General features: G+C 38.5%; 1 protein-coding gene across 3 annotated transcripts in view; it reads right to left on the reverse strand.

Annotated features, from left to right (window-relative positions):
- The window catches only part of NBAS (NBAS subunit of NRZ tethering complex), a 452886-nt gene that overhangs the window by 61021 nt on the left and 370380 nt on the right, over positions 1–21485 (reverse strand). For all 3 annotated transcript variants that reach the window (XM_049903481.1, XM_049903480.1, XM_049903479.1), the window contains one exon: positions 21091–21286. In XM_049903481.1, the coding sequence (XP_049759438.1) occupies positions 21091–21286 (196 nt within the window). The remainder of the gene's footprint in view (positions 1–21090; positions 21287–21485) is intronic.

The raw sequence follows: 21485 nt of genomic DNA on the forward strand, positions 1-21485 counted from the left end.
GAGCCTTTACACGGACAGATATATGCACACCCATGTTCACTGAAGCACTATTTAAATTAGCAAAAAGATGGAAGCAACCAAGCTGCCCATCAACAGACGAATGGATAAATAAATTATGGTATAGTCACACAGTGGAATACTACACGTCAATAAAGAGCAATGATGAATCTGTGAAACATTTCATAACGTGGGGAAATCTGGGTGGCATTATGCTGAGTGAAATTAGTTGCAAAAGGACAAATATTGTATGAGATCACTATTATAAGAACTGGAGAAATAGTTTAAACAGAGAAGGAAATATTCTTTGATGGTCAGGAGAGTGGGGAAGGAGGGAGTGAGAGGTGTATTCACTAATTAGATAGTAGACAAGAACTATTTCAGGTGAAGGGAAAGACAGCACACAATACAGAAGAGGTCAGTACAACTGGACTAAACCAAAAGGAAATAATAAACTGAATGCTTTGAAGGCCAGAGTACCAGGGGCTGGGGTTTGGGGACCATGGTGTCAGAGGCCATCTAGGTCAATTGGCATAATAAAATCTATTAAGAAAAGATTCTGCATCCCATCTGAGAGTGGCGTCTGAGGTCTTAAATGGTAGCATGCAGCCATCCAAGATGCATCAATTTGTCTCAACCCACCTGGAGCAAAGAAGAATGAAGAACACCAAAGACACAAGGTAATTATGTACCCAAGAGACAGAAAGGGCCACATAAACCAGAGACTACATCAGCCTGAGACCAAGAGAACTAGATGGTGCCCGGCTACAACCGATGACTCCCATGACAGTAAGCACAACAGAGAACCCCTGAGGGAGCAGGAGAGCAGTGGGATGCAGACCTCAAATTCTCGAGAAAAGACCAGACTTAATGGTCTGACTGAGGCTAGAAGGACCCTGGAAGTCATGGTCCCCAGACCTTCTGTTAGCCCAAGACAGTAACCATTCCCAAAGCCAACTCTTCAGAAAGGGATTGGACTGGACTTTATGGGATAGAAAATGAAGCTGGTGAGGAGTGGGCTTTTTGGATCAAGTAGACACATGAGACTATGTGGGCAGCTCCTGTCTGGAGGGGAGATGGGAGGGCAGGGGGGGTCAGAGGTTGGCCAAATGGACACAAAAACAGAGAGTGGAGAGAGGGAGTGTGCTGTCTCATTAGGTGGACAGCAACTATGAGTGTATAATAGCAATATGTGCATACTGTTATATACGAGAGACTGGCTTGATTTGTAAACTTTCATTTAAAGCACAATAAAGTTAAAAAAAAAAAAAAAGACCGGGCTTAATGGTCTGACTGAGACTGGAAGAACCCTGGAGTGGAGGTCATGGTCCCCAGACCTTCTGTTAGCCCAAGACAAGAACCATTCTTCAGACAGAAATTATACTTTTTTTTATAGGATACTGGTGAGGAGTGAGCTTCTTGGATCATGTAGACACATGAGTCTATGTGGGCAGCTCCTGTTTGGAGGTGAGATGAGAACGCAGAGGGGGTCAGAAGCTGGCTGAATGGACATGAAAATAGAAAATGGAAAGGAGGAGTGTGCTGTCTCATTTGGGGAGAGCAACTAGGAGTATATAGCAAGGTATATATAAATTTTTATATCAGACTGACTTGATTTGTAAACTTTGACTTAAAGCACAATACAAATTAAAAAAAAAAAAAAAACAAAGCGGCTGCAGTTGAGTGGATTTTGACTCAGAGGGGCCCTACAGGACAGAGTAGAACTGCCCCATAGGGTTAACCTGCCACAGTTTAATGGATTCTGGCAGAAGGCAAGGGACTCCTGGGACAGAGACAAAGGTCTTTATTATTCATAGCAAGTGCAGCAGTCAGAGTATCAGCATTTTCTTTTGCCAGTTCCCTGATCTCCAATGCCCACAGAGAATCAGTGACACCTGCAAGTACAGTAGGTTGTGTTACAGGAAAACCCTGGCTTAGGAAATCTGAATCTTTTAAACTGGCCACCAAGCTGCCTTCCTTTTGCTCTGGATGGAGACACTATCTCTATCTTCCAAGGCTTTTTGTTCTACAAATATCCTTGAAAAGACAGTCTGGAACAAAGATACCAGGGCCTCTGCTTGCAAGGCTTGCAGAAATGGAAAGATTCATGGGAAATTGTTTCCCAATAGCCATGTGTTATGTTTATAACACATTCCACTAAAGTCTCTTAATACCAAACTCTGTTCTTCAGAAGAGTGTTAGATGAAGGGTCTTAAACAGCTTTCTGGATGATGAAAGAATTTATATTTTTTCCTTTGAAAACAATACTTACTAAAGTTTATTTTAAAAAATTATGACAAACTAAGATTAAAAAGGTAAGCATTCATAATTAGACAAAAGAGAATTATTTTCACATATTTTGTAAATATTCTTTTATCATTTACTTAGTCCATTTAATGAATTCTCTTTTTTAATTTTAGCCATATATTTCTGTCTAATAAGAACTATGTCTATAGGCCAAACAGGGCAGAAGAAGAATATAAAGAAATATGGATGTTTTAAGATAATGGGGGTGTGAGTTAACTTGTATCTCTTTTTTAAATCTAATCAGTTTGTACAATAAATACAGTATTTTTTAAATGATTCTTAAGCATGTCTTCCACAGATTAGTAAAACTTGAAAGAAGTTTTTTTTTTTTTTTTACTATATTTTCTTTTACTCTTTCTCTTCTCTCAGTAAACTAGAAAGTAATATATACTTGTTTTAACACCTCTGGTTCTTTTCCCAGGCAGTGTCAAACAAAATCCTGGAAGGTGAAGTACCCAATATTTCACAGATACCTATATAGTGAGGGACTATGCCATAAAGACATCACTAAGTAAACCACAGAATTTTAAAGAGCAAATATCAAATGTGACTCAAACATAAGAATACCTCTTTTCCTTTGTATGTCAAAGCTACGTTTCTCTCCTCATTGAATTAGGTGACTTTAGTTCTTGCTGTAACTCAATTTGTCAAGAAGCTGCACCCTTCTTATCAGACACAGAGTCACTGTACTTGAAAAAGGAGGCTTAGTTGCATCATCTCAAATGAGGGCAGTTTAACCTTAAAATTCTCTGTGGCTGCTGAAAATGGACATGAATATCTTAAATTAAGGCACCTCTCCTGAAATCTGTACCTTCCTACAGGCATTGACAGTAGCTTATTTTATCTTCAGATATCTGTGAATAGGAAATAGATATTAATGCATACAGGAGTACTTTTTGACTAGGAAATAATTATAAACATAGAAAGGATTATTGTTGGGAGTAGTACTATCAATCACCGTATCTTATCTTCCCTCTGAGTGAATGAACTGTTAGACTGCTTTTAAGAGACACATTTGATGACATGATTTCAAGCTACAAAATAATCCTGCAATTCCTTTAATGAGCGCAATGAAGTCATACTGTGGTGTCCTTCTCTGCAGAACTTCAAAATACAAAACAAACAAAAAACCCTGCTTTGATAGATATACAGAAATAAAGAAGGCACCAAGAGTTGATCTCTAGCAATACTAGAACCCTGTCTGTTAAAGTTACTTTTTATATAAAGTTTTAGGTGGCTAATATGGTCTGTTGTGTTCACTGGATCTAACCAAGATCTCCAGTGAAGGGAAGTCAAAGTTTGAGAAGACCAAAAACACGGTCATAAGCTTTTAGGCTAACAAACTCAAAGGGCAGAGGATCAAGTGGGGTGGGTGTGAACACCCAGAAAGACTGAGTAAAAAAGATTAGGGCTCTTCAGGCTCAAAAAATGATAATAAAATGAAGAAAAAAAAAATTAACAGCTCCAAAGGAGATGGGCAGATTTATTCATTTAGAATTCTGTGATCGGGGATCAAGAACATCCAACTGACGTGTAAAAGGGGGAAAATTAAAACAAAATTGGGTGGGAAGCAATTGGAGGCTGTTCTCACTGAAGATGGTGTAAGACAGGTGATAAATTTGCAGCCCACTCATTCATCAAAGATTTAGTCTGCATTTACACTGTGCAGGCATGGTGCTGGATACTAGGAACATAGGCTCAGAATAGTTAAATAATTTGTACAATGGATCTAAATTATGGACCCATTCTCTTCCAGATCTCAGAGACTCCTCCTGGGTAAGGAGTGAGCAAGGTATATGATGGTGGAAGGAATTACAGAATATTGAGAAAGTACAGATTCCCCAATCATGTAATTAGCTCTTGAAAATAAGTGATCATGTCTCTTCTTCGCTGATTTAAGCAGTACTTACACCAGTGCCTGGTATACTGTAAGTACTCAATAAGCAGCATTATTAAGTAGGCAAGGAAACAGAAACAGGACATAAATTATGATCCTGTCCATTTGTGGGTATTTATAAAAAATAAAAAAAAAACTGGTATTTATGGGTTTAATTAAATAGAAAATAAAAAAACTTGTGGAAATATTACTAAAGGTTAAACGTTAAAAGCAGGGTAGTCATTTTTTACTGTGCTACAGGCAGCTACTAACACTCGTAGTTCATTATCATACATCAGTCTGCCACTTTTTAGCACTGAGATATGGTACAAACTACTCTGAGCTTATTTCCTCATTATGTAGAATGAAGCGATCAGATCACTGTCAGAGGGTTATTATGACATTTAAATGATGTGACATATACACCAAGCCATGGAAGGGCTAAAAAACTAACAGTACTTTGAATTTTCTCAGCTTAAGTGAAGAAGGATTTTTGTTGTAGCTTTCAGAGCTTTTATTTTGACTCTGAATTTTTATTCTAATTAGAAGTTATCCAGAGAGATATCTGGGTAACCAAAGAAAATGAAGGCCACTGAGGTATGTGTCTTCCTATATAACTTCCAAGAAAGAAAAAAAAAAAGAACAAACAAAATACACAAAACTCCTTACATTCAGCACAGTAATAGGCCAAGACTGCCCAAAGTTCAAATTACCGTAAGTAAAAAAGAAAAACACCAAATCTCAGAGAAAGAATTCTCATATTCCATACTATATTAATATTTCATACATTCAAAAATAGGAATAAATTAGAATAAACAAGAATGGGGGAACCAAAAAACTGTAATAAAAATAGAAAAAAATGAACTTAACTGTACTATTAATGAATAAGACAACTATACTGAAGGTGATGTGTGTATGTATCAGAGCGAGAAATAAAAAGAAGTAACCTTCAAAAACAATAATTTTGACTACAATTATTCTAAGGCTAAAGAAAATACGAACTATGTACAAATATATTCTAGCCAGTAAATTTGATTTTCATAGGAGTATGATGAATTGGCAGATGTAAAACTACTTTATATGTGTATTCTAAAATTAAGCAAATAAATAAATGTATTGGGAATAATGAGCTCCAAGGTTCTCATTCACAGAAAAAGGAATTTACAAATAAGGGAGAAGGCTAAAATTAATTCTCTGGTGTTGGATTGGAATTGGAGGTATTAATACGAACTTATACGGATACATAAAGAAACAGATATATACATGTATGTGTATATAAAAATATATATATATATATATATATATATATATATATATATATATATATATACATTTCTCAGTGCTGTCCCTAAGAGGATCTAGAAGCTTCAATGCCACAGAATCAGTGAGTATACCCAGGTCTTGGTTTCTAAATACCATCCTTCAACAAAAACAACCAAAGCTCCTTAGAGCCAATGACTAAATCCAGGGTTGGGCAGGGAAAGTCCAGTAAGTCAGAAACATCTTATGGTTAACAGGAAGTAAGGCAGTGCTCAAAAAATGATGAGCCCATGTCAAAAAGATACAGGATACAACCTGAAGAGGAGCTCCTCATGGCCAAATATGGGATAATCTGAGCTAAAATAAATAAATAAATAAATAATGATCGTAATGGATTATAACCGTAGAACGAAATAAGAATCTTGAGTTCATACTGATATAGATAAATAAATGGGGGAGAACAAATGATAGGAAAAAAATCGTCATTTGGCAAACACCACAGTACTGATTATTTTAGGCAAGAATCATCAATACATGCTAAAATTACTGGGTGAAAGTATGATGAGAAATGGGGTATTTAAATAATCTCAAAGTATCTCCTCACAAGATACGTATTCATTTCAAAGGGGGAAATAATCATTAATGGAGAACAAATAGGATTGACACCACCTTAATCAGGCGATCAAGTTAACATTACCAGTAACGGGACAAACTGACATCATGTGCCTCCTGAGACAATATACTAAGAAAAATACAACATCACTCCTGTGGTATTCTTACCAAAAGTGCAAACTTGAATTTAAACATGAGGAAATACCAGATGAAGACAAATTGGAGGACACTGCAAAATAATTGACCAGTATTCTTCAAAAATGTCAAGGTCATAAAAGACAAAGACAAAAAAGCTGAAGAATGTTCCAGATTAAAGGAGGCTAAGGAGACATGACAGCTAAATGCAATGTGTGACCTGGACTGGATGTGGACTAGAAAAAAGGCATTAGTGGAACAAGAAGCAAAATTAAAATAGAGTGTAAATTAGGTAATACTAGTCTATCAATGTTAATTGTGGTCATATGAGAAGTTAATATTTGGTGAATCTGAGTGAAGAGTGTACAAAATTCTTTGTATAGTTTATATAATTTTTTTTGTAAGTCTGAAATTTTTTCAAAATAAAAATTTAATTAAAAAAATTATCCAGAGCTACTCCAGTTCCCGTACTACTCCCCAACATTCACATATTTTATTTTTTCCTGCTTTTTTTTTCTTCCTTTTCTTTCAATTTTTCCTTCTAACCTATAAGAGAAACTGAAGAGACAATATTATTATTATGTAGCATGTTAGCTAATGAGCATGATTGCTGAGGTTATCACACCTCTAAGAAAAAGGCACTTAAGGATAATTAATTCTACTACAAAGCACAAATGGAACTGACCTGAACCCAGGAGAAGAGCAGACCCCATTCCATGACATTTGTTAAATTCCATGACATTTGCTAAAACATCTCCAAGGAAGTGGTCACTATTAATTAAAACACATGTAAGTCTATAAAGAAAGGCTGCCTTGGTGAACGGGATAAACAGAGTCTCCCCACCTCACTTTACTCCCCCAAATAAAGTATTGTTCAGGATTAAAACATACTTAATGGCTATCCTCAGCTTATTATCTTTCTCCACAAAGCTGGCTTCCCCTCCTGTATTTCCTAGTGAGTTGAGTGGTACCATTCAACTTAGTCACTTAAGAAAAAAATCACAGGATCATTAAGCTTTCCTTTTTCCTCATCTTCCCACACCTAAACAGTGAGCAAGCCCCCTGGTACTAACTCCTGACGCTCTCTCTTCTGCCCTCTTCTATCTCCAAGTTCAGGGCCTCAACTTTAGCACTGCTTTTGGAATCCAAACCTACTGTCCCTCCAGCCAGACTCCTCTAGTCCATTGTTAAAGCAGAAGTCAGTGGGTTTCTCATAAAACACAAATCTGATCATGGTGCTTCCGCGCTAACACCTATCCATGCTGCCTTAGTGAGCATGATGCACGGGGCCCTCCACAATCTAGCCAGCTTCTTTCTCCAGTTCTTCTTTTGGTAGCACTTGCCTTCAAACCATACCCAGCTGTGCAGAACTCAGTGCAAATATCACCTCCTAAGAGCAGTCTTTGCTCACTGCGTCCAGACAGAACGGCTGCACGTCCTCCCCTGAACCCCATGCAGACTTCTATCATGGTACCTAAACACTTTAGGGTATTTATGTATTTATTTATAGATCTATGTTCTCCCTTGGATTGGAACCCCATGCCAGTGAGGTACATTTATTCGAACTGAAGTTGAGCTTTACATGCATTATTCCATTTAGTTCCCATAATAATTCTATGTTATTTCCAATTTACAGATGAGGAAACTGAGGTTATAAGAGATTGAGTAACCTTTCCAAGGTCACAGAGCTAGTGGGTGGTGAAGCTAGGATTTGGATCCAGTTCTGTGTGGCTGGAGATCCCAGATACTTTACTACTTATTGCCATGTCTGTTTTTCTATTCCAGAGTGTGGCACAGTGAATAGCATAGAATAAGCCTGAAGAATATATGATGACTATTTCACATAATGCTTTGTTCAGACAACAGTTATTAGACTTGGCTTTTAAAAACTTTTTATTGTTGCAAAAATGTAACGCCAATTCAACATTCTTCCTGTGTACAATTCAATAAAACCAATTGCATCAATCACTGCACAACCATCACATACATCTGTTACCAAAATTCCCATCTCCATAAACAAAAACTCTATGCTACCTAGACAATGATTCCTTCCTCCTTCTATACCTCCTACCCCTGGTGATCTCTGTTAAACCCTAATCTCTATACCTTTGCCTATTCTAACTAATTCGTATTAGTGAAACCATACAATATTTGCTCTTTTGTGATTGACTAATTTCACTCAGCATAAAGGTTCATCCATGCTGTGGCGTGTATCGGGACTCCATTTCTCTCTACGGCAGAGTAGTATTCCACTGTATGTATGTAGCATATTTTGTTTCTCCATTCGTGTAATCTGCTGGTGGACATCTGGGTTATTTCCACCTTTTGGCTATTGTGAATAATGTTGCAACGAACACTGGTGTACATGTGTCTGTCTGTGATGCTACTTGAAGTCTCTTAGGTACGTTCCTAAGAGTGGAATTACTGGATCATATGGCAGCTTTATATTTAGCTTTTTGAGGAACCACCGCATCATTTACCAGGATGGCTGTATATTTTGCATTCCTACCAACAATGGATGAGCGTTCTGAACTCTCCATACCTTCACCAGCACTTGTTATTTCCCACTTTTTAAAAAAAAAACTTAGCCATCCTAGTGAGAGTTAAGTGGCATTTCGCTGTAGTTTTGATTTGTATCTCCCTGATGGCTAATGACACTGAACATCTTTTCATGTGCTTATTGGCCATCTGTATATCCTTTCTGGTGAAATGTCTATTTAGGTCCTTTGTCCATTTTTTGATTGGGTTGTTTATCTTTTTGTTGTTAATTTGTTCTTAACATACTCCAGACATTAAAACACTATCTAATATATGGGAACCCTCGTGGCATAGTGGTTAAATACTACAGCTGCTAACCAAAGGGTCGGCAGTTTGAATCCGCCAGGCGCTCCTTGGAAACTCTATAGGACAGTTCTACTCTGTCCTGTAGGGTCGCTATGAGTCGGAATCGACTTGACAGCACTGGGTTTGGTTTTGGTTTGATCTGATATATAGTTTCTAACATTTTTCTCTCATTCTGCAGGCAGTCTATTTTTCGATTGAGCAGGCAGTCTATTTATTGATGTACAGGAGTTTTTAATTTTGATGAGATCCCGTTTATCTATTTTGCTTTTTGTTGCTTGTGCTTTCAGTGTCATATCTAAGAATCCACTGTTGAAGACTACCTCCCGAAGCATTGCTCCTGTTTTCTTCTAAGAGTTTTATGGTTTTAGCTCATACACTTACGTCTTTGATCCATTTTGAGTTAGTTTTTATCTATGGTTGGGGGTATGGACTAACTCTAATCTTTTGCAGGTGGAAATCCAATTGTCTAAGCACCATTTATTAAAGAGACAATTCTCTCCCCACTTAATGGATTTAGCACCCTTATCGAAGGCTAACTGACCACAGATGCATGAGTTTAACTCTGGACACTCAATTCTATTGCACTGGTCTATATGTCTACTATTATATCAATACCAGACTGTTTTGATTATTGTGGCTTTCTTATGATATGTTTTGAGATTAGGAAGTGAGAGTCCCTCTACTCTATTCTTTTTAAGATTATAAGCATGGCATTTTAAAACATATTTAAATTAAGCAGTAGTTAAAAAATACAAGTCTATGTATTGAGACAGAAGGTCCCTAGGTGGCACAAATGGTTTGTGCTCAACAGCTAACCTAAAGGTTGACAGTTTGCACCCAACCAAGTACCATGGAAGAAAAGACCTGGCAATCTGCTTCCATAAAGATTAAAGCCAAGAAAACCCTAAGGAGCAATTCAACTCTGTAACACATGGAGTTGCCATGACATGGGAAACAACTTGAAAGCAATTAATAATGACAACAAGTATTGAGACAGTGACAAAATGCTGAAAGATGAAGCAATGATTTTTGTTCTCTTTGCTACTTCCCAAACTCCTGATTCCTGATTCTTTATCAAATTCAATTCAGGTAAAGTTAACAGCAGAAAGAGGAAAAACCCAACTGAGCATGCTTTAGGTAGGTCAGTGCTATCCAAATATTAGTACTGAAAATACTCCTCTGGCATACAGGAAGAAGTGTGGTACAGGGCCAAGAATAGAGGCTTTGTGATAACCATGTGCGGTTATGTGACCTCATCTAGAACACCAAGGATGGCAACCACTGTGCAAGCCTGTTTTAAAAATTAAATGAGTATGTGTACATAGTACACACCCCACAGTCCCATTTTCTTCCCCCCAATGAGAGAATGACACCAGTGACAAGAGGGTAAACCTTTAAAGACAAGAACCCACCGTTCATAGAGAAAGACTCTCAAGGTCTCCAAATAATTGCAGGACAGATTAATACAGATACCCTCTCAACTTTCGCCATCTCAGGCAAAAAGGCACATTGAGCTCTCATCTAACATTTCAAAGCTCCTTGCTCATGCCTGGACAAACATGGCTCTGACTTATCTGCTTCTACCTGAGAAGCAACTGCCTACTCAGAAATCATACAGCAGCAAAGTATGGAAAACTAATATAAAACAGTATTAATCTAAAAGCACTAGATCACTCTGTGAGGAAATCTTCTTTCCATTATTCCAAGCAAAAAAATCTGCTTGCATATAAGGAGGAAGCAGCATGGTTTAATCCTTCATCATTAATGGCAAGAACACCAGACTGAAAGTGTGACTCTGGATACTTTATTTATTTAATATTCATTTATTCAACAAATATTTATTGAGTGTGTGATCCCTGCTCTCATGGAATTTGTATCATAAGAGGAGGAGAAACAGGTCATATAATAGGAATGTAGGAAGTAGACAGAAAGACAGAAGTTAGAATATAGTGATATGTGAGTTAAAGTGGTGATAAAATAGAGACTTAGATAGCTAATTTAGACTTTTCATTTTAGAATGGTGACATTTAAGCTAAAAATGTTATTTCTTCTTTCTGGACATCTACTTCCTTTCCATTAAAACGTGATTACTGAAATGGGATGCTCTTCAAAGTCTCTTCTGGTTCTAAGAATCTGTGATTTCAAGGCTACTAGGGATAGATATTGTGTGTGTGTGGGTGTGCTTGTACATATATGTGCATACACACACACATTTTAAACATCAAATATTATCATCTTAGGTTTGGTTAAGCAAATCATTTATGTCAGTGAGCCTTAGCTTTGAAGACATTTAAGTTAATGGTAAACTTTTTGAAAGAAAGGAAGTAGAGTTTTGCATACTGAATCTCTGCTATTGCTCTATGCCTGGCCTCTGCCTGACAGAGACGTGCATATTTTGTTAATATTTTGGCAAATAAAGTCAAAATTGACCACAAGGGTTAATATTTCCCTGCATGTTTCAAAACAGGCAAAATACATGAATTTATAACGAGGCTAGCAGTAGTCTTAAGCTAATTCTTTCTGGTGATCCCTTAAAACCACAAATTCAGAGAGGCTGAAATTTTAAACCGCCAAACTAAGCCACATGTTCTCTTTTACATAAAAATGGAAAAAAGAGTTTACGGTGACAGGGTATGGAAATTTTTTTTTTTAGGGAACATCAGTACTTTGACCCATATCTTCATGAACTTACAAAGCCTGAAAAACTCAGATAAACTCTACCGAGGGATTTAACACAACACAACACACCCCTCTCACCTTTCTCCAGGCCTCTCCCCCAGCTGGGGCACATTTCTGGAATGGAAACGAAAGCTTCTCAAACTGTTGAAAAATGAGGGCCTCTGAATTTTTAATTCTGTTAACTAATCATTAGAAAAGTAGAAATTGCCGTGTCTCTGAGAACCAGCAAGGTAGCAGGCTCCACAGACTCTGTGTTTAATTTTGCAGGAGCTGGCTGAGTTCCCAGCAACACATTGATTTGTGGGACTACTACTTTGGGCACCTCGAGGATAATTAAATATTAAGTCCATCTTTGATGTATGCAAAGTCTGCCTAAGAGGATTACCAGCCACAGTGAAGGTAGCAGTTCTACGTTTTCTGGTAACTGAACATTGCAATATCATTATCTATTCTTATCTTTACTCCTTAAGAACTCATCTCTATTCTTATATTGCCTAAAGTACCTTTGAGACTGGAAAAAAAGGAAAGACAGAAAGTGAAGAAAAGGAAAGCTCATGCATTCAACATTTTGGGGTCTTCTAGGTGTTTGGGATACAGTGATGAAGACTAATGCAGGTGACTGAGGGCAGATGAGATGAGCATCATTGAGGGTCTTCCTCTTTTTTGCTGACCCTCTACTTTACCAAGAGTGATGTCCTTCTCTAGGGACCGGCCCCTTCTGATAGCATGTCCAAAGTATGTGAGATGTAGTCTCACCATCCTTGCCTCCAAGGAGCATTCGGGTTGTACTTCTTCCAAGAAAGATTTGTTCATTCTTTTGGCAGTCCATGATATATTCAATATTCTTCCCCAACACCACAATTCAAAAGTGTCAATTCTTCTTTGGTCTTTCTTAATTATTGTCCAGCTTTCACATGCATATGTTGTTGTTGTTATGTGCCTGCCTTCGAGTCGGATGCATATGAGTTGACTGAAAACACCATGGCTTGGGTCAGGTGCACCTTAATCTTCAAGGTGATATCTTTGCTACTCAACATTTTAGAGAGGTCTTCTACAGCAGTTTTGCCCAATGCAATGAATGCATCATTTGATTTCTTGATTGCTGCTTCCATGGGTGTTGATTGTGGACCCAAGTAAAATGAAATCATTGACAACTTCAATCTTTTCTCTGTTTATCATGATTTTTCTTATTGGTCCAGTTGTGAGGATTTCTGTTTTCTTTATGTTGAGGTGTAATCTATACTGAAGGATGTGGTCTTTGATCTTCATCAGAAAGTACTTCAAGTCCTCTTCATTTTCAGCAAGCAAGGTTGTATCATCTGCATAACACAGGTTTTTAATGAGTCTTCCTCCAATCTTGATGCTCCATTCTTCTTCATAGAGCCCAGCTTCTCAGGTTATTTGCTCAGCATACAGACTGAATAGGTATGTTGAAAAGATAAACCCTGATGGACACCCTTCCTGACTTTAACCCATGTAGTATCCCCATGATCTGTTCAAAGGACTTTCTCTTGATCTATGTACAGGTTCCTCATGAGTACAATTAAGTGTTCAGGAATTCCCATTCTTCATAATGTTATCCATAATTTGTTATGATCCACACAGTCAAATGTCTTTGCATAGTCAATAAAACACAGGTAAACATCTTTGTGGTATTCTCTGCTTTCAAGTCTAAACTCATTTAAATAACACAAGTTTTGAAAAACAGTAAAGAAGACTATTTCAAATTTAAATTATGGGCATAGTCCTGTCACATTCCAGAAGTTGTTGGTGCTTCCATTCTGAAATCACACTTTTTCTGCATTCATTTTCCAAGTAGCAAGACTATATTTACAATTAATGAGATCAAGTTCTCCATGAAATGTGCCTGCCCTCCAAAATAGATTTGAATCAGCATTTCCAGGATGACATGAAATACTTAATTGCTAAAGAAGGTGGAGGACGAGACAATCACTCATTTATCTTTTAGAGACTATAAATAAATAGGATAATTAAGCCACTATAGTCTGAAGCCCTGGTGGTTAAGAGCTCAGCTGATAACCAAAAGATCTGCAGTCGAATCTATCAGCTGCTTCTTGGAAACCATCTGGGGCAGTTCCACTGTGTCCTATAGGGTTGCTGTGAGTAACAAAGTCTTTTTTTTTTTTTTTTGAACAAAGTCTTAGCTGCCTTAAATTCTGATTATGGGAAAAATAAAGCTATAAATAAATAAAAATAAAGCTATAAAGAAATAAAAATCTCAAAAAATATTCAGAAATCATTAAATTCTGTAAAAGCTGCAACTTGTTCTTTGAGTAACTGGAACATTGAGAGAAGCTTGAAAGAAGCTTGTATTATTTCTGAAGGGTCTAGATCCGAATATCAAAGTCTCCATTCTAGTGTTTCCATACAGCAGATAAGATGGATGTTTCCTCCTTTCCCAGTTTCCATGTCGTTTCATAATAGTTTCAATACATATGTTTGACATAACATGAAGTGTGGCCTCCAACCAAAGAAAACTACCCTCGTTGTCCTGTCAGACTCCAGTCATCAGGAAAGATGAAATCGAGCAAGTTTGAGAATTTGAAAAATGGAGGTTCTGTCAGGAAAGTACATAACAGTAGTAACATATATTTACTTCCAGATGAGAGTCAGAACCTGAAGTTCCATATGGCAAAAATAATGTGACCTAATGGAATGCTTACCTCAGAGAGGTTAGATGAAACTTCGTGTTTGCTGAAAAAAGAAAACCTTTAACTTCTACTACGCCAGGTACCTTGAATATATTTTATAGCCTATTGCATTTGTGTTCATACTTTGTTTTTTCAAAAACGCTATTTGCAGTCTCTTGATATAATTTTAGGCAAGTTGTTGAGAAATACCAGGGTAAGGTCACAGTGCTTTAATAAGAGTATTATTCAGATATTAATGACTTTTTTTTTTTCCCATTTTAGCAATTTTGTAACTAGAGAATCTTTAATAAGTTCATTTTTATTGGATTTCAATTTCTCTAACTCTGAAGAGTAAAAAAAAAAAAAAACGAGAATATTTATCTATGCATCTTACAGAGGAAAATTGAGGACGATAGATATAAAAGTGCTCTGAGATGAGTCCCAAGATAATCTTAATGTTTGATTCATTAAAAAAAATTTCATTGTCCTTATTATGTATTAATAAAGACATAAATATAAATTATAAAGCAGAGTTTTAAAATTAGAGGTAAATTAAGTTGGAGTCAGACTTCAGAAAACTCTTGCAGATTAGATTATCTGAGAAATTCTGTTTCGTAACTGTTATTGACATGCTGACCTGCTGTGCGTGCTAATGCACTTTATTGAGGTTGCGGATTCCTATATCCACAGGAAACACCAATTTAGAATTTCAGCCAAACTCCAATGCTAGGAATTAGCATTCTCATTTACTCAATCAACAAGCATTGAAGCTCTGAGTATGTGCATAGCATACTTAAAGAAATCCAAAAGATGGTTAAGAGGTTCTCTAGGGCTTTAAAATTTTCAAGAAGTCAGGGAAGGTTCCAGAGAGGAGACGGACTGAGTGAGCATTGAAGGATGGTACGGAAAGACTAAGATCCTGTATCTCTGCTACATTATGTCTATGCAGGTACATGAAAGGCGATTTTAGTACCTGGGCAGAGCATGAAAGAAATGAATTAGCTACACTGCTTACTGCACTTCTCTTCAGATCTGCCCTTCTCTGGGAAAATAATGAGCCACCAAAATTAACTGAGATGGTGAAAAATCCTGACTATCATACATCCTGTGAAAAGTGATACATAAATGTTAAGCGAGTGTGACATCATCTACTGTGCATATGCAAGTTCAAACATATGGAAAAGTAAAATAAACTTGGTTGTATTTACTCAATTACTAAATAAAGGCATACCTTGGAGATACTGCAGGTTAGGTTCCAACCAATGCAATAAAGCGAGTCGCAAAAATTTTTTGGTTTCCCAGTGCCTATAAAAGCTATGTTTACACTATACTGTAGTCTACTGAATGTGCAACAGTATTATGTCTAAAAAACAATGCACATACCTTAATTAAAACACACTTTATTGTTAAAAAATGCTAACCATGATCTAAGCCTTCAGCAAGTCGTTATCTTTCTGCTAATGGAGGGTCTTGCCTTTATGTTGATGGCTGCTGGCTGATCAGGGTGTTGGTTGCAGAAGGATGGGGTGACTGTGGCAATTTCTTATAAAAAGACAACAGTGAAGTTTGCCACATTGACTGACTCTTCCTTTCATGAAAGATTTCTCTGTAGCATGCTTTTGATAGCATTTTTATCCACACTAGACCTTCCTTCAAAATTGGAGTCAATCCTCTCAAACTGTGCTGCTGCTTTATTAACTAAATTTATGTAATACTCTAAATCCTTTGTTGTCATTTCAATGTTGTTCACAGCACCCTCAGCAGGAGTAGATTCCATCTCAAGAAACCACTTGCTTTGCTCAGTTTTATCAACAGATTACAGCAATTCAGTCACATCTTCAGGTTCTACTCCTAATTCCAGGTTTCTTAATATTTCTACCACATCTGCAGTTACTCCACTCAAGTCTTAAACCCCTCAAAGTCATCTATAAGGGTTGCAATCAACTTCTTCCACATTCCTGTTAATGTTGGTATTTTAACCTCCTCCCATGAATCACAAATGTTCTTAATGGCACCTAGAATGGTGTCTTGGTCATCTAGGGCTGCTATAACAGTAATACCACAAGTAGACAGCTTTTTTTTTTTTTTAAATTGTGCTTTAAGTGAAAGTTTACAAATCACATCAGTCTCTTATACAAAAACTTATACACACCTTGCTACGTATTCCTAGCTGCTCTCCCCCTGATGAGATAGCACATTCCTCCTCTCAACCCTGTATTCCCCGTATCCATTCAACCAGTTCCTATGCCCCTCTGCCTTCTCATCTTACCTCCAGACAAGTGTTCCCCCCAGTCTCATGTGTCTACTTGAGCCAAGAAGCTCACTCCTCCCTGGTATCATTTTCTGTCTTATCATCCAGTCCAATCCCTGTCTGAGGAGTTGGATTCGGGAATAGTTCCAGTCTTGGGCTAACAAAGACGTCCAGGGGCCCTCTAGTCTCAGGCAGACCACTAAGTCTGGTCTTTTTACGAGAATTTGAGGTCTGCATCCCACTGTTCTCCTGCTCCATCAGGGAGTCTCTGTTGTTTTCCCTGTCAGGGCAGTCATCAGTGGTAGCCGGGCACCATCTAGTTCTTCCGGTCTCAGGCTGATGTAGTCTCTGGTTTATGTGGCCCTTTCTGTCTCTTGGGCTCATAAAATCAGGTAGTATTAGGTCTCCCACTTTGTTCAGCGGACAGCTTTAACAAAGAGAAATTTATTGCCTCACAGTCTAGTAGGCTACAAGTCCAAATCCAGGATGTTGGCTCCAGAGGATGGATTTCTCTCTCTGTCAGCTCTGGACAAAGATCCTTGCTGTCAATCTTCACCTGGTCAAGGATCTTCTCAAGCGCAGAGGCCCCAAGTCCAAAGAATGCACTCTGCTTCTGGCACTGCTTTCTTGGTGGTATGAGGTTCCCATGTCTCTCTGCTCGCTTCTGCTTTTATATCTCAAAAGAGATTGGCTTAAAATGTACACTAAGCTTCTACAATGACTTTACATAACTGCCTCTAATCCCATCTCGTGAACATCATAGAAACAGGATTTGCAACACATAGGGAAACCCCATCAGATGACAAAAGGGTGGACAATCATACAATACTGAGAATCGTGACCTAGCCAAGTTGACAGATATTTTGAGGGGACACAATTCAATCCATGACAAATGATGAATCCTTTTCAGAAGGTTTTCAATTTACTTTGCTCAGATCCATTGGAGGAATTACTAGCTATGGCAGCTATAGCCCTATGAAATGTATTTCTTATATAATAAGACTTGAAAATTGAAATTAGCCCTGGATCCATGGGCTGCAGAATGGATATTGTGTTAGCAGGTATGAAAACAACATTAATCTCCTTGTACATCTCCATCAGAGCTCTTGGGTGACCAGGTACAGTGTCAATGAGCAGTAATATTTCTTAAAGGAATCCTTTTTCTAAGCAGTAGGTCTCAACAGTGGGCTTAAAATATTCAGTAAACCATTTTGTAAACAGATGTGCTGTCATCCAGGCTTTGTTGTTCCATTTATAGAGCACAGGTAGAGTAAATTTAGCATAATTCTTAAGGGCCCTAGGATTTTTAGAATGGTAAATGAGCACTGGTTTCAACTTAAAGTCACCAGCTGCGTTAGCCCCTAACAAGAGAGTCAGCCTGTCCTTTGAAGCTTTGAAGCCAGGTGCTGACTTCTCCTCTCTAGCTGTGAGAGTCCTAGATGCACCTTCTTCCAGTACAAGGCTGTTTCCTCTGCACTGAACATCTGCTGTTCAGTGCAGCCCCTTCATCAATGATCTCAGCTAGACCTTCTGGAGAACTTGCTGCAGCTTCAACATCAGCACTTGCTGCTTCACCTGGCACTTCTATATTATGGAGACGGCTTCTTACCTCAGCCTCATCAACCAACCTTTGCTAGCTTCAAACTTTTCTTCTGCATCTTCATCACCTCTCTCACCCTTCATAGAATTGAAGAGAGTTAGGGTCCTGCTCTGGATAATGCTTTGGCTCAAGGGAATGTTGTAGCTGGTTTGATCTTGTATTCAGACCACTAAAACTTTCTCCATATCAGCAATAAGGCTGTCTCACTTTCTTATCACTCATGTGTTCACTGGAGTAGCACTTTTAACTTCCTTCAAGAACTTTTCCTTTGCATTCACAACTCGGCTAACTGTTTGGTACAAGATGCCTAGCTTTTGGCCTATCTCAGCTTTCGACATGCCTTGGTCACTAAGCTTAATCATTTCTAGCTTTTGATCTGAAATGAGAGACATGTAACTCTTCCTTTCACTTGAACACTTACAGGTCATTGTAGGGTTTATCCATTGGCTTAATTTCAATATTGTTGTGTCCCAGGGAACAGGATGCTCGAGGAGAGAGAGAGAGATGGGAGAACAGCTGGTTGGTGGCACAGCCAGAACGCACACAATATTTATTAAGTTTGCTGTCTTATATGGGTGCAGTTTGTGGTGCCCCCAAACAACTATAATACTAACATCAAAGACCACTGATCACAGATCACCATAAAAGACATAATAATTATGAATGACATCTCAGACCAGCGCCTGATCTCTAAAATCTACATGATTCTGTCAAAACTCAACCACAAAAAGACAAGCAACCCAATCAAGAAGTGGGCAAAGGATATGAACACACATTTCACTAAAGAAGATATTCAGGCAGCCAACAGATACATGAGAAAATGCTCCCGATCATTAGCCATTAGAGAAATGCAAATTAAAACTACCATGAGATTCCATCTCACACCAACTAGACTGGCATTAATCCAAAAAACACAAAATAATAAATGTTGGAGAGGCTGCGGAGAGATTGGAACTCTCATACACTGCTGGTGGGATTGTAAAATGGTACAACCACTTTGGAAATCCATCTGGCGTTATCTTAAACAGTTGGAAATAGAACTACCATACAACCCAGAAATCCCACTCCTAGGAATATACCCTAGAGATACAAGAGCCTTCACACAAACAGACATATGCACACCCATGTTTATTGCAGCTCTGTTTACAATAGCAAAAAGCTGGAAGCAACCAAGATGTCCGCCAACGGATGAATGGGTAAATAAATTGTGGTATATTCACACAATGGAATACTACGCATCGATAAAGAACAGTGACGAATCTCTGAAACATTTCATAACATGGAGGAATCTGGAAGACATTATGCTGAGCGAAATGAGTCAGTTGCAAAAGGACAAATATTGTATAAGACCACTACTATAAGATCTTGAGAAATAGAAAAAACAGAGAAGAACACATACTTTTGTGGTTACAAAGGGGGGAGGGAGGGAGGGAGGGAGGGAGGGAGGGAGAGGGCTTTTTATTGATCAATCAGTAGATAAGAACTGCTTTGGGTGAAGGGAAAGACAACACTCAAGACAAGGAAGGTCAGCCTAATTGGACTGGACTAAAAGCAAAGAGGTTTCCAGGATAAAATGAAAGCTTCAAAGGTCAGCGGAGCAGGGGCTGGGGTCTGGGGAACATGGTTTCAGGGGACTTCTAAGTCAATGGGCAAAATAATTCTATTATGAAAACATTCTGCATCCCACTTTGAATGGTGGCGCCTGGGGTCCTAAATGCCAACAAGCGGCCATCTAAGATACATCAATTGGTCTCAACCCACCTGGAGCAAAGGCAAAGGAAGAACGCCAAGGCCACACGACAACTAAGAACCCAAGAGACAGAAAGGGCCACATGAACCAGAGACCTACATTATCCTGAGACCAAAAGAACTAGTTGGTGCCCAGCCACAATCGATGTCTGCCCTGCTAGGGAGCACAACAGACAACTCCTGAGGGAGCAGGAGGCCAATGGGATACAGATCCCAAATTCTCATAAAAAGACCACACCTAATGATATGAATGCGACTAGAGGAATCCCAGAGACAATGCTCCCCAGAACTTCTGATGGCACAGGACAGGAACCATCCCCGAAGACAATTCATCAGGCATGAAAAGGACTGGTCAGCGGGGGGGAGAGAGATGCTGATGAAGAGTGAGCCAATTAAATTAGGTGGACACTGGAGAGTGTGTTGGCAACTCTTGACTGGAGGGGGGATGGGAAGATAGAGAGAGAGGGAAGATGGCAAAATTGGCACGAAACGAGAGACTGAAAGGGCTGACTCAATAGGGGGAGAGCAAGTGGGAGAAGGGAGTATGATGTATGTAAACCTACATGTGACAGACTGATTGGAATGGTAAATGTTCACTTGAAGCTTAATAAAAATTAATTAAAAAAAAAAAAGACATAATAATTATGAAAAAGTTTGAAATATTGCGAGAATTACCAAAATGTGACACAGAGACAGAAAATGAGCACATGCTGTAGGGAAAATGGCGCCAATAGACTTGCTCGACACAGAACCCACCGCCGTCAAGTCAATTCCAACTCATAGCGACCCTACAGGACAGAGTAGAACTTCCCATAGAGTTTCCAAGGAGAGCCTGGTGGATTTGAACTGCTGACCTCTTGGTTAGCAGCCATAGCACTTAACCACTACACCACCAGGGTTTCCTGCTCGACACAGAGTTGCCACAAATCTTTAATTTGTAAAAAATGCAGCATCTGCAAAGTGCAATAAAACGATGTATGCCTACAGCTACACTGACAGACCTATTGGAAAAGTCTGAATTACCAGGCTGATTATACACTCGAAAGTAGTTTGAAGTAACTTAGAAATGACGGCTAATTATTGTTAATAGGAAAATACATAATAACCAATCAATCAGGCATTCCCTTACCTGTCGCTGGGGCCAAGCAGCTTTGAGAATGGCCTCTGTCCTAAAGAACACAAGGAGCTTGCCATCCTCCTCAGTCAGATGGAAGGACTGCTCTACGATCTGCAGCACACGGATGCGGGGCCTCACGGGTAAGTTGTCATCCGCACAGAAAGGCCTCAGCCACTCTAGCAGGTCCTCAGAAGAAACTAGCTCTTCTCTGTAAGTCAAAGTCAAGGGTTAGACATAAACTCGTAAGTCCCCCCCAACCCCCAGTAATCAAATACAGTCATTGACCTAAATATTTGTTTGTTGGATGACTATTATTTTCCTCTTGAGAGGAAAAATTTAGGTCTTAAATGGCATATTATTAGTTATTTAAAACTTATATATTAGGTATTTAAAACTTATGTAAAATG

Source organism: Elephas maximus, chromosome 12 (assembly GCF_024166365.1).
Source record: "Elephas maximus indicus isolate mEleMax1 chromosome 12, mEleMax1 primary haplotype, whole genome shotgun sequence".
Classification (NCBI taxonomy): Eukaryota; Metazoa; Chordata; class Mammalia; order Proboscidea; family Elephantidae; genus Elephas; species Elephas maximus.